The sequence below is a fragment of the Petromyzon marinus genome, unplaced genomic scaffold (assembly GCF_048934315.1).
Source record: "Petromyzon marinus isolate PM22_M1 ecotype Great Lakes invasive population unplaced genomic scaffold, UKy_Petmar_22M1.pri1.0 PM_Scaffold_150, whole genome shotgun sequence".
Taxonomy (NCBI): domain Eukaryota; kingdom Metazoa; phylum Chordata; class Hyperoartia; order Petromyzontiformes; family Petromyzontidae; genus Petromyzon; species Petromyzon marinus.
Window position 1 is genome coordinate 119,157 of NW_027423114.1, and position 12,946 is coordinate 132,102.

General features: G+C 55.2%; 1 protein-coding gene across 7 annotated transcripts in view; it reads right to left on the bottom strand.

Moving 5' to 3' along the window:
• Positions 1–1,063: 1,063 nt before the first annotated feature.
• Positions 1,064–12,946, bottom strand: part of LOC142922729 (uncharacterized) — an 80,253-nt gene continuing 68,370 nt past the window's right edge. For 4 of the 7 annotated variants that reach the window (XM_076063563.1, XM_076063564.1, XM_076063562.1 and 1 more), the window contains 2 exons: positions 9,764–9,819; positions 1,064–9,244 (listed from right to left, as the gene is read on the bottom strand). In XM_076063563.1, coding sequence (XP_075919678.1) covers positions 7,476–9,244; positions 9,764–9,819 — 1,825 coding nt within the window. In that variant the 3' untranslated portion in view covers positions 1,064–7,475. The remainder of the gene's footprint in view (positions 9,245–9,763; positions 9,820–12,946) is intronic. The other 3 variants (XR_012940262.1, XR_012940264.1, XR_012940263.1) reach the window with 3 other exon arrangements.

The following is a 12,946-nucleotide window of genomic DNA, read 5'->3' on the forward strand; positions in this document are numbered from 1 at the left end:
TGTGAGAGTCTCTGTGTGAGGGTCTCTGTGTGTGAGTCTCTGTGTGAGAGTCTCTGAGTCTCTGTGTGAGAGTCTGTGTGTGAGTCTCTGTGTGAGAGTCTGTGTGTGAGTCTCTGTGTGAGAGTCTCTGAGTTTCTGTGAGTCTCTGTGTGAGAGTCTCTGTGTGTGAGTATCTGTGTGAGAGTCTCTGAGTCTCTGTGTGAGAGTCTCTGAGTCTCTGTGTGAGTCTCTGTGTGAGAGTCTCTGAGTCTCTGTGTGAGAGTCTCTGAGTCTCTGTGTGAGTCTCTGTGTGAGAGTCTCTGTGTGAGAGTCTCTGTGTGTGAGTCTCTGTGTGAGAGTCTCTGTGTGAGTCTCTGAGACTCTGTGTGAGTCTCTGAGTCTCTGTGTGTGAGTCTCTGTGTGAGAGTCTGTGTGAGAGTCTCTGAGTCTCTGTGTGAGTCTCTGAGTCTCTGTGTGAGAGTCTCTGAGTGAGAGTCTCTGAGTCTCTGTGTGAGTCTCTGTGTGAGAGTCTGTTTGTGAGTCTCTGTGTGAGCGTCTCTGAGTTTCTGTGTGAGAGTCTCTGTGTGAGAGTCTGTGTGAGAGTCTCTGTGTGTGAGTCTCTGAGTGAGTCTCTGTGCGAGGGTCTGTGTGAGTGTCTCTGTGTGAGTCTCTGTGTGAGAGTCTCTGAGTCTCTGTGTGAGAGTCTCTGTGTGTGAGTCTCTGTGTGAGAGTCTCTGAGTCTCTGTGTGAGAGTCTCTGAGTCTCTGTGTGTGAGTCTCTGTGTGAGAGTCTGAGTCTCTGTGTGAGAGTCTCTGTGTGAGTGTCTCTGTGAGTCTTTGTGAGTGGGGGGGAACTTCACAGCAGCCATGTTGCCTGGGGGGTACTTCACAGCAGCCATGTTGCCTGGGGGGAGGAGGTACTTCACAGCAGCCATGTTGCCTGGGGGGAGGGGATTTCACGGCGGCCATGTTGCCTAGGGGAGAGAACCTCACGGTGGCCATGTTGCCTGGGGGGGCCAAGTTACTCGGCGACGTTTCAGAGTCACGGGCAGCAGCGGACCGAGCTGACGATGGAGGAGGCATCGTTGCGTCACAGTCGTTTATTCGGGAAGTTTACAAAACGCGACACTTGACGGGACCACACACACGAACTTGGCGACTCGCATAGAGTCACACCGAATCACTCGGATACACTCAAGACTCACAGATACAGACTTACACAAACACAGACTCACTCAAACTCACACTGATCCATACACTCACAGATAGACTCACACAGACACAGACTCACTCAAACTCACACTGATCCATACACTCACAGACTCACAAAGACTCACACAGACACAGACTCACACAGACACAGACTCACTCAAACTCACACTGATCCATACACTCACAGATACAGACTCACACAGACTCACACTGATCCATACACTCACAGATACAGACTCGCATATAACAGGACTCACTCACACAAAGATCCTCACACAGACACAGACTCACATTGATCCATACACTCAGACACAGACTCACAAAGACTCACATAGACACAGACTCACTCAGACTCACACTGATCCATACACTCACAGATACAGACTCACGCAGATACACAGACTCACACAGACTCACTCAGACTCACACTGATCCATACACTCACAGACACAGACTCACGCAGCTACACACAGACTCACACAGACACAGACTCACTCAACCTCACACTGATCCATACACTCACAGACACAGACTCACGCAGATACACACAGACTCACACAGACACAGACTCACTCAGACTCACACTGATCCATACACTCACAGACACAGACTCACACAGACACAGACTAACTCAGACTCACACTGATCCATACCCTCACAGACTCAGACTCACACTGATCCATACACTCACAGACACAGACTCACACAGACACAGACTCACTCAGACTCACACTGATCCATACACTCACAGACATACTCAGAGACTACTCACACAGACTCACGCAGATACACACAGACTCACACAGACACAGACTCACTCAAACTCACACTGATCCATACACTCACAGACACAGACTCACTAAAACTCACACATCCATACACACACACAGACTCACGCAGATACACACAGACTCACACAGACACAGACTCACAAATACTCACACTGATCCATACACTCAGACTCACACAGACACAGACTCACTCAAAGTCACACTGATCCATACACTCACAGATACAGACTCACGCAGCTACACACAGACTCACACAGACACAGACTCACTCAGACTCACACTGATCCATACACTCACAGATATAGACTCACGCAGATACACACAGACTCACACAGACACAGACTCACTCAGACTCACACTGATCCATACACTCACAGACACAGACTCACACAGACTAACTCAGACTCACACTGATCCATACACTCACAGACTCACACAGACACAGACTCACTCAACCTCACACTGATCCATACACTCACAGACACAGACTCACCCAGATACACACAGACTCACACAGACACAGACTCACACTGATCCATACACTCACAGACAGACTCAGAGACTACTCACACAGACTCACCCAGATACACGCAGACTCACACAGACACAGACTCACACAGACTCACACTGATCCATACACTTACAGACACAGACTCACGCAGATACACACAGACTCACACAGACACAGACTCACTCAGACTCACACTGATCCATACACTCACAGATACAGACTAACGCAGCTACACACAGACTCACACAGACTCACACTGATCCATACACTCACAGACACAGACTCAGAGACTACTCACACAGACTCACCCAGATACACACAGACTCACACAGACTCACACTGATCCATACACTCACAGACTCACACTGATCCATACACTCACAGACTCACACAGACACAGACTCACACTGATCCATACACTCACAGACACAGACTCACACAGACACAGACTCACTCAACCTCACACTGATCCATACACTCACAGACTCAGAGACTACTCACACAGACTCACGCAGCTACACACAGACTCACACAGACACAGACTCACACAGACTCACACTGATCCATACACTCACAGACAGACTCAGAGACTACTCACACAGACTCACACAGACTCACACTGATCCATACACTCACAGACAGACTCAGAGACTACTCACACAGACTCACACAGACTCACACTGATCCATACACTCACAGACACAGACTCAGGTGTAACAGGACTCACTCACACAAAGATCCTCACACAGACTCAGACTCACACTGATCCATACACTCACAGACACAGACTCACACAGACTCACACTGATCCATACACTCACAGACACAGACTCACACAGACTCACATTAATCCATCCACTCACACACACAGACTCACACAGACTCACACAGACTCACACTGATCCATACACTCACAGACACAGACTCAGAGACTACTCACACAGACTCACCCAGATACACACAGACTCACACAGACACAGACAGACTCACACTGATCCATACACTCACAGACTCACACTGATCCATACACTCACAGACTCACACAGACTCACACTGATCCATACACTCACAGACACAGACTCACACAGACTAACTCAGACTCACACTGATCCATACACACACAGACACAGACTCACACAGACTCACACTGATCCATACACTCACAGACACAGACTCACACAGACACAGACTCACACAGACTCACATTAATCCATACACTCACAGACACAGACTCACACTGATCCATACACTCACAGACACAGACTCACACTGATCCATAAACTCACAGACACAGACTCACACACACTCACACAGACTCACACTGATCCATAAACTCACAGACACAGACTCACACACACTCACACAGACTCACACTGATCCATACACTCACAGACTCACTCAAACTCACACTGATCCATACACTCACAGACACAGACTCACACAGACTAACTCAGACTCACACTGATCCATACACACACACGCAGACTCACGCAGCTACACACAGACTCACACTGATCCATACACTCACAGACACAGACTCACGCAGATACACACAGACTCACACAGATACAGACTCACTCAAACTCACACTGATCCATACACTCACAGACACAGACTCACGCAGCTACACACAGACTCACACAGACACAGACTCACTCAGACTCACACTGATCCATACACTCACAGACTCACACAGACTCACACAGACTCACACTGATCCATATACTCACAGACACAGACTCACACAGACACACACAGACTCACACAGATGCAGACTCACACAGACTCACACAGACTCACACTGATCCATACACAGACACAGACTCACACACACTCACACAGACTCACACTGATCCATACACTCACAGACACAGACTCACTCAGACTCACACTGATCCATCCACTCACAGACACAGACACACACAGACACACACAGACTCACACACTCACAGACTCACACTGATCCATACACTCACAGACTCACACAGACACAGACTCACTCAACCTCACACTGATCCATACACTCACAGACACAGACTCACACAGACTCACACAGACTCACACAGACACACTCAGACTCACATTGATCCATACACTCACAGACACAGACTCACACAGACTCACACAGACTCACACTGATCCATACACTCACAGACTCACACAGACACAGACTCACTCAACCTCACACTGATCCATACACTCACAGACACAGACTCACACAGACACACACAGACTCACACAGACTCACACAGACACACACAGACACTCACAGACTCACTCACACTCACACACAGACTCACACTGATCCATACACTCACAGACTCACACAGACACAGACTCACACTAATCCATCCACTCACACACACAGACTCACTCACACTCACACACAGACTCACACAGACACACACAGACTCACATTGATCCATACACTCACAGACACAGACTCACTCAACCTCACACTGATCCATACACTCACAGACACAGACTCACACAGACTCACACAGACTCACACTGATCCATACCCTCACAGACACAGACTCACACTGATCCATACACTCACAGACACAGACTCACACAGACTCACACAGACTCACACTGATCCATACCCTCACAGACACAGACTCACACTGATCCATACACTCACAGACACAGACTCACACAGACTCACACTGATCCATACACTCACAGACTCACACAGACTCACACTGATCCATACACTCACAGACTCACACAGACTCACACTGATCCATACACTCACAGACTCACACAGACTCACACTGATCCATACACTCACAGACTCACACAGACTCACACTGATCCATACACTCACAGACACAGACTCAGGTATAACAGAACTCACACAAAGATCCTCACACAGACACAGACTCACACTGATCCATACACTCACAGACACAGACTCACAGACACAGACTCACACTGATCCATCCACTCACACACACAGACTCACTCACACTCGCTCGCACAGACTCACACTAATCCATCCACTCACACACACAGACTCACACAGACACACACAGACACACACACACAGACACACTCACTCACACTCGCTCACACACAGCCTTGTGACACGCCGCTAGGGCGATTGCTGTCAGTAGCGAGCCGCAGCAGCAGCAGTAGCACCTGTGAAGGCTACCAGGGGCCCAGCGGCACGCACACAGGGGGTGGGTGGCCACCAGCACCACCACCACCACCACGTCCCGGCCGCCTTTGTCTCTCCCCCCAGCGCTGGCGATGTCCTCTACAACGATGATGATGATGATGTTGGCGGCGATGTTGGCGGGCTCTCACCACACTGGCTGTTTGTCCCGCTGGTCAACGACGTCTCTCTCCTCAACGTCTCCTCAACGTCTCCACAACGTCTCTCTCCAATGTCTCCTCAACGTCTCTCTCCCAACGTCTCTCTCCCAACGTCTCTCTCAACGTCTCCTCAACGTCTCTCTCCCAACGTCTCTCAACGTCTCTCCCAACGTCTCTCTCAACGTCTCTCTCAACGTCTCTACAACGTCTCTCCCAACGTCTCTCCCAACGTCTCTCCCAACGTCTCTCCCAACGTCTCTCCCAACGTCTCTCTCAACGTCTCTCCCAACGCCGTCTCTCTCCCAACGTCTCTCCCAACGTCTTTCCCAACGCCGTCTCTCTCCCAACGTCTCTCCCAACGTCTCTCCAACGTCTCTCTCCAATGTCTCCTCAACGTCTCTCCCAACGTCTCTCCCAACGTCTCTACAACGTCTCTCTCCAATGTCTCCTCAACGTCTCTCCAACGTCTCTCTCAACGTCTCTCTCAACGTCTCTCTCAACGTCTCCTCAACGTCTCTCTCAACGTCTCTCTCAACGTCTCCTCAACGTCTCTCTCAACGTCTCCTCAACGTCTCTCTCCATTGTCTCCTCAACGTCTCTCCCAACGTTTCGTCTCTTCCAACGTCTCTCCCAACGTCTCTCCAACGTCTCTCCCAACGTCTCTCCAACGTCTCTCTCAACGTCTCTCCCAACGTCTCCTCAACGTCTCTCTCAACGTCTCTCTCCAATGTCTCCTCAATGTCTCTCTCAACGTCTCCTCAACGTCTCTCTCCATTGTCTCCTCAACGTCTCTCCCAACGTCTCTCTCAACGTCTCTCAACGTCTCTCCAACGTCTCAACGTCTCTCTCCAATGTCTCCTCAACGTCTCTCCCAACGTCTCTCTCAACGTCTCCTCAACGTCTCTCCCAACGCCGTCTCTCTCCCAACGTCTCCTCAACGTCTCTACAACGTCTCTCTCCAAACGTCTCCTCAACGTCTCTCTCAACGTCTCTCCAACGTCTCTCCAACGTCTCCTCAACGTCTCCTCAACGTCTCTCCAACGTCTCTCTCAACGTCTCTCTCAACGTCTCTCCAACGTCTCCTCAACGTCTCCTCAACGTCTCCTCAACGTCTCTCCAACGTCTCTCCAACGTCTCGTCTCTCCCAATGTCTCTCTCAACGTCTCCTCAACGTCTCTCTGAACGTCTCCTCAATGTCTCCTCAACGTCTCCTCAACGTCTCTCCAACGTCTCTCCACATCTCCCCAACGTCTCTCAAACGTCTCTCCAACGTCTCCCCAACGTCTCCCCAACGTCTCTCAACGTCTCTCCAACGTCTCTCCGCCGTATCTCTCCACCGTGTCTCTCCAACGTCTCCCCAACGTCTCCCCAACGTCTCTCCAACGTCTCTCAAAGGTTGTCTCTTCACCGTGTCTCTCCACCGTGTCTCCCCAACGTCTCCCCAACGTCTCCCCAACGTCTCCCCAACGTCTCCCCAACGTCTCCCCAACGTCTCTCCAACGTCTCCCCAACGTCTCCCCAACGTCTCCCCAACGTCTCTCCCCAACGTCTCCCCAACGTCTCCCCAACGTCTCCCCAACGTCTCCCCAACGTCTCTCCAACGTCTCCCCAACGTCTCTCCCCGCCGTCCAGGCAGACACAGACGTCGCCACACAACTCCCGTCACTCGTCCAGGAGGGCGCTAAACCTCCTCCTCCTCTTCCTCCTCCTCCTCCTCACGACCACCTCATCATCATCATCGTCACCACCACCACCGCCATCACCACGGTGGTGGTGGTGGTTGTTGTTGAGGCGATGGTGGCTATCGTCTGAGCTAAGATCACCGCCACCACCATCGCCACCACCACCGCCACCGCCACCATCGTCACCATCACTGCCATCACCGCCATCATCACCGCGGCGGTGGTGGTGGTTGTTGTTGTTGAGGCGATGGTGGCTATCGTCAGAGCTAAGATCACCGCCACCGCCGCCATCATCGTCATCATCATCGTCGACCCTCCTCCTCCTCCTCCTCATCCTCCGCTTGCTCATGACCTCCATTCTGCTTTCTGCTCGACTGCCCCGGCCATTCTTCGTCTTCCGCCATCGCTGCTGCTGCTGCTGTAGCTGTGGTAGCTGTAGCTGTGGTAGCTGCTGCTGTGGTAGCTGCTGCTGTGGTAGCTGTAGCTGTGGTAGCTGCTGCTGTGGTAGCTGCTGCTGTGGTAGCTGTAGCTGTGGTAGCTGCTGCTGTGGTAGCTGTAGCTGTGGTAGCTGTAGCTGTGGCTGCTGTGGTAGCTGTAGCTGTGGTAGCTGCTGCTGTGGTAGCTGCTGCTGTGGTAGCTGCTGCTGTGGTAGCTGTTGCTGTGGTAGCTGCTGCTGTGGTAGCTGTAGCTGCTGTAGCTGTGGTAGCTGTAGCTGTGGTAGCTGTAGCTGCTGCTGTGGTAGCTGTAGCTGTGGTAGCTGCTGCTGTGGTAGCTGTGGTAGCTGTAGCTGCTGTAGCTGTGGTAGCTGTGGTAGCTGTAGCTGCTGCTGCTGTAGTTGCCGCTGTAGTTGCCGCTGCTGCTGCTGCTGCTGCCGCTGCTGCTGCCGCCGCTGCTGCTGTAGCTGCTGCTGCTGTAGCTGCTGCTGTGGTAGCTGCTGCTGCTGCTGTAGCTGCTGCTGCTGTAGCTGCTGCTGCTGTAGCTGCTGCTGCTGCTGCTGTAGCTGCTGCTGTAGCTTGCGGCTGCTGCCGCCGCCGCCGCTGCTACTACAAGCGCCGGCCACGCTCGGTGCAGCGCTGCCGCCGCTGGTGGTGCCGCTGCTGCTGCTGCTGGTGGAGCTGCTGGTGGAGCCGCTGGTGGAGCCGCTGGTGGAGCCGCTGGTGGTGGAGCCGGTGGTGGTGGAGCCGGTGGTGGTGGAGCTGCCGCTGCTCTTCGCGGACGAGGTGGACGAGGTGGACGAGGTGGACTCCCGGGGTCGCTTGCGGGGGCGACCCTGGGCGCCGACGGGTGACGTGGCGGTGGTGGCGGTGGTGGTGGCGGTGGTGGTGGTGGTGGTGGTGGCGGTGGTGGTGGCCGATTCACGGAGAGAATGGAGGAGTTTCCTTCCCGTGTCTCCACGTCCACCTCTTCTGATCTTCTCTCTCAACCTCCTCAATCGTCGTCCACCACCACCACCACCACCGCCTCCACCGCCTCCACCGCCACCACCGCCTCCACCTCCACCGATCTTCTCTCTCAATCTTCTCAATCTCCGTCCACCACCTCCTCGCATCTCCTTCACCTCCCCCTCCTCCTCTGTGCTGCTGGTGGTTGAGGAGGTGGAGGAGGAGGTGGAGGAGGAGGAGGAGGAGGCGGAGGAGGAGGATGAGGAGGAGGTGGTGGACAACAGCTGCCGCCGCTTGGCTGTGTATCCGTTCACCGGTGGTGGAGGTGGTGAGTCGGAGTCAGAATCCTCCTCCTCCTCGTCACCACCTGTGGTGAGAGAGGGTGAGTGGGTGAGTGAGTGGGTGAGTAAGTGGGTGAGTAAGTGAGTGAGTGGGTGAGTGAGTGAATGAGTGAGTGAGTGGGTGAGTGGGTAGGTGGGTGAGTGAGTGAGTGAGTGGGTGAGTGAGTGAGTGGGTGAGTGAGTGAGTGGGTGAGTGAGTGAGTGGGTCGGTGAGTGAGAAAGTGGGTAAGTGGGTGGGTGGGTGAGTGAGTGGGTGAGTGAGTGGGTGAGTGAGTGAGTGGGTGAGTGAGTGGGTGAGTGAGTGGGTGAGTGAGTGAGTGAGTGGGTGAGTGAGTGGGTGAGTGAGTGGGTGAGTGAGTGAGTGGGTGAGTGAGTGGGTGAGTGAGTGAGTGGGTGAGTGAGTGAGAGGCTGAGTGAGTGAGTGAGTGGGTGAGTGAGTGGGTGAGTGGGTGACTGAGTGAGTGAGTGGGTGAGTGAGTGGGTGAGTGAGTAAGTGGGTGAGTGAGTGAGTGGGTGGGTGAGTGAGTGAGTGAGTGGTGAGTCACCCTGAGGTGGAGTGAGCATCCTCCATGTTTGTCTCCGGCCCTTTGATCGTCCGCCCCTGCGCACGGCACAGACAGAGACAAAGTTCCCCAGGAGAGAGACACGGGGAGAGAGAGACACACGGGGAGAGAGAGACACGGGGAGAGAGAGACACACGGGGAGAGAGACACACGGGGAGAGAGGAGAGAGAGACACGGGGAGAGAGACACACGGGGAGAGAGACACGGGGAGAGAGGAGAGGGAGACACGGGGAGAGAGAGACACGGGGAGAGAGAGACACGGGGAGAGAGAGACACGGGGAGAGAGAGACACGGGGAGAGAGGAGAGGGAGACACGGGGAGAGAGACACGGGGAGAGAGAGACACGGGGAGAGAGAGACGCGGGGAGAGAGAGACACGGGGAGAGAGAGACACGGGGCGAGAGAGAGAGAGAGAGACACTGGGAGAGAGACACGGGGAGAGAGAGAGACACGGGGAGAGAGAGACACGGGGAGAGAGAGACACGGGGAGAGAGAGACACGGGGAGACAGAGAGACACGGGGAGAGAGAGAGACACGGGGAGAGAGAGAGACAGGGAGGGAGAGAGAGACACGGGGAGAGAGAGAGACACGGGGAGAGAGAGACACGGGGAGAGAGAGACACGGGGAGAGAGAGACACGGGGAGAGAGAGACACGGGGAGAGAGAGACACGGGGAGAGAGAGCCACGGGGAGAGAGGAGAGGGAGACACGGGGAGAGAGAGACACGGGGAGAGAGAGACACGGGGAGAGAGAGACGTGGAGAGAGAGACACGGGGAGAGAGAGACACGGGGAGACAGAGACACGGGGAGAGAGACACGGGGAGAGAGACACGGGGAGAGAGACACGGAGAGAGAGACACGGGGAGAGAGACACGGGGAGAGAGAGACACGGGGAGAGAGACACGGGGAGAGAGAGACACGGGGAGAGAGGAGAGGGAGACACGGGGAGAGAGAGACACGGAGAGAGAGACACGGGGAGAGAGAGACACGGGGAGACAGAGACACGGGGAGACAGACACAGGGAGAGAGAGACACGGGGAGAGAGAGACACGGGGAGAGAGAGACACGGGGAGAGAGACACACGGGGAGAGAGAGACACGGGGAGAGAGAGACACGGGGAGAGAGACACGGGGAGAGAGAGACACGGGGAGAGAGGAGAGGGAGACACGGGGAGAGAGAGACACGGAGAGAGAGACACGGGGAGAGAGAGACACGGGGAGACAGAGACACGGGGAGACAGAGACACAGGGAGAGAGAGACACGGGGAGAGAGAGACACGGGGAGAGAGAGACACGGGGAGAGAGACACACGGGGAGAGAGACACACGGGGAGAGAGAGACACGGGGAGAGAGAGACACGGGGAGAGAGAGACACGGGGAGAGACACGGGGAGAGAGAGACACGGGGAGAGAGAGACACGGGGAGAGAGAGACACGGGGAGAGAGAGACACGGGGAGAGAGAGAGACGGGGAGAGAGGAGAGGGAGACACGGGGAGAGAGAGACAGAGAGAGAGACACGGGGAGAGAGAGACACGGGGAGAGAGAGACACGGGGAGAGAGAGACACGGGGAGAGAGAGACACGGGGAGAGGGGAGAGAGACACGGAGAGAGAGACACGGGGAGAGAGAGACACGGGGAGAGAGAGACACGGGGAGAGGGGAGAGAGACACGGAGAGAGAGACACGGGGAGAGAGAGACACGGGGAGAGAAAGACACGGGGAGAGAGAGAGACACGGGGAGAGAGAGACACGGGGAGAGAGAGACACGGGGAGAGAGAGACACGGGGAGAGAGAGACACGGGGAGAGAGAGACACGGGGAGAGAGAGACACGGGGAGAGAGAGACAGGGGGAGAGAGAGACACGGGGAGAGAGAGACACGGGGAGAGAGACACGGGGAGAGAGAGACACAGGGAGAGAGACACGGGTAGAGAGAGACACGGAGAGACACGGGGGGAGAGACACGGGGAGAGAGAGACACGGGGAGAGAGAGACACGGGGAGAGAGAGACACGGGGAGAGAGAGACACGGGGAGAGAGAGACACAGGGAGAGAGAGACACGGGGAGAGAGAGAGACACGGAGAGAGAGACACGGGGAGAGAAAGAGAGAGACACGGGGAGAGAGAGACACGGGGAGAGAGAGACACGAAGAGAGAGACACGGGGAGAGAGAGACACGGGTAGAGACACAGGGAGAGAGAGACACGGGGAGAGAGAGACACGGGGAGAGAGAGACACGGGGAGAGAGACACACGGGGAGAGAGACACGGGGAGAGAGAGACATGGGGAGAGAGACACGGGGAGAGAGAGACACGGGGAGAGAGGAGAGGGAGACACGGGGAGAGAGAGACACGGAGAGAGAGACACGGGGAGAGAGAGACACGGGGAGACAGAGACACAGGGAGACAGAGACACGGGGAGACAGAGACACGGGGAGAGAGAGACACGGGGAGAGAGAGACACGGGGAGAGAGACACACGGGGAGAGAGACACACGGGGAGAGAGACACACGGGGAGAGAGACACACGGGGAGAGAGAGACACGGGGAGAGAGAGACACGGGGAGAGAGACACGGGGAGAGAGACACGGGGAGAGAGAGACACGGGGAGAGGGGAGAGAGACACGGAGAGAGAGACACGGGGAGAGAGAGACACGGGGAGAGAGAGACACGGGGAGAGGGGAGAGAGACACGGAGAGAGAGACACGGGGAGAGAGAGACACGGGGAGAGAGAGAGACACGGGGAGAGAGAGACACGGGGAGAGAGAGACACGGGGAGAGAGACACGGGGAGAGAGAGACACGGGGAGAGAGAGACACGGGGAGAGAGAGACACGGGGAGAGAGAGACAGGGGGAGAGAGAGACACGGGGAGAGAGAGACACGGGGAGAGAGACACGGGGAGAGAGAGACACAGGGAGAGAGACACGGGTAGAGAGAGACACGGAGAGACACGGGGGGAGAGACACGGGGAGAGAGAGACACGGGGAGAGAGAGACACGGGGAGAGAGAGACACGGGGAGAGAGAGACACGGGGAGAGAGAGACACAGGGAGAGAGAGACACGGGGAGAGAGAGAGACACGGAGAGAGAGACACGGGGAGAGAAAGAGAGAGACACTGGGAGAGAGACACGGGGAGAGAGAGAGACACGGGGAGAGAGAGACACGGGGAGAGA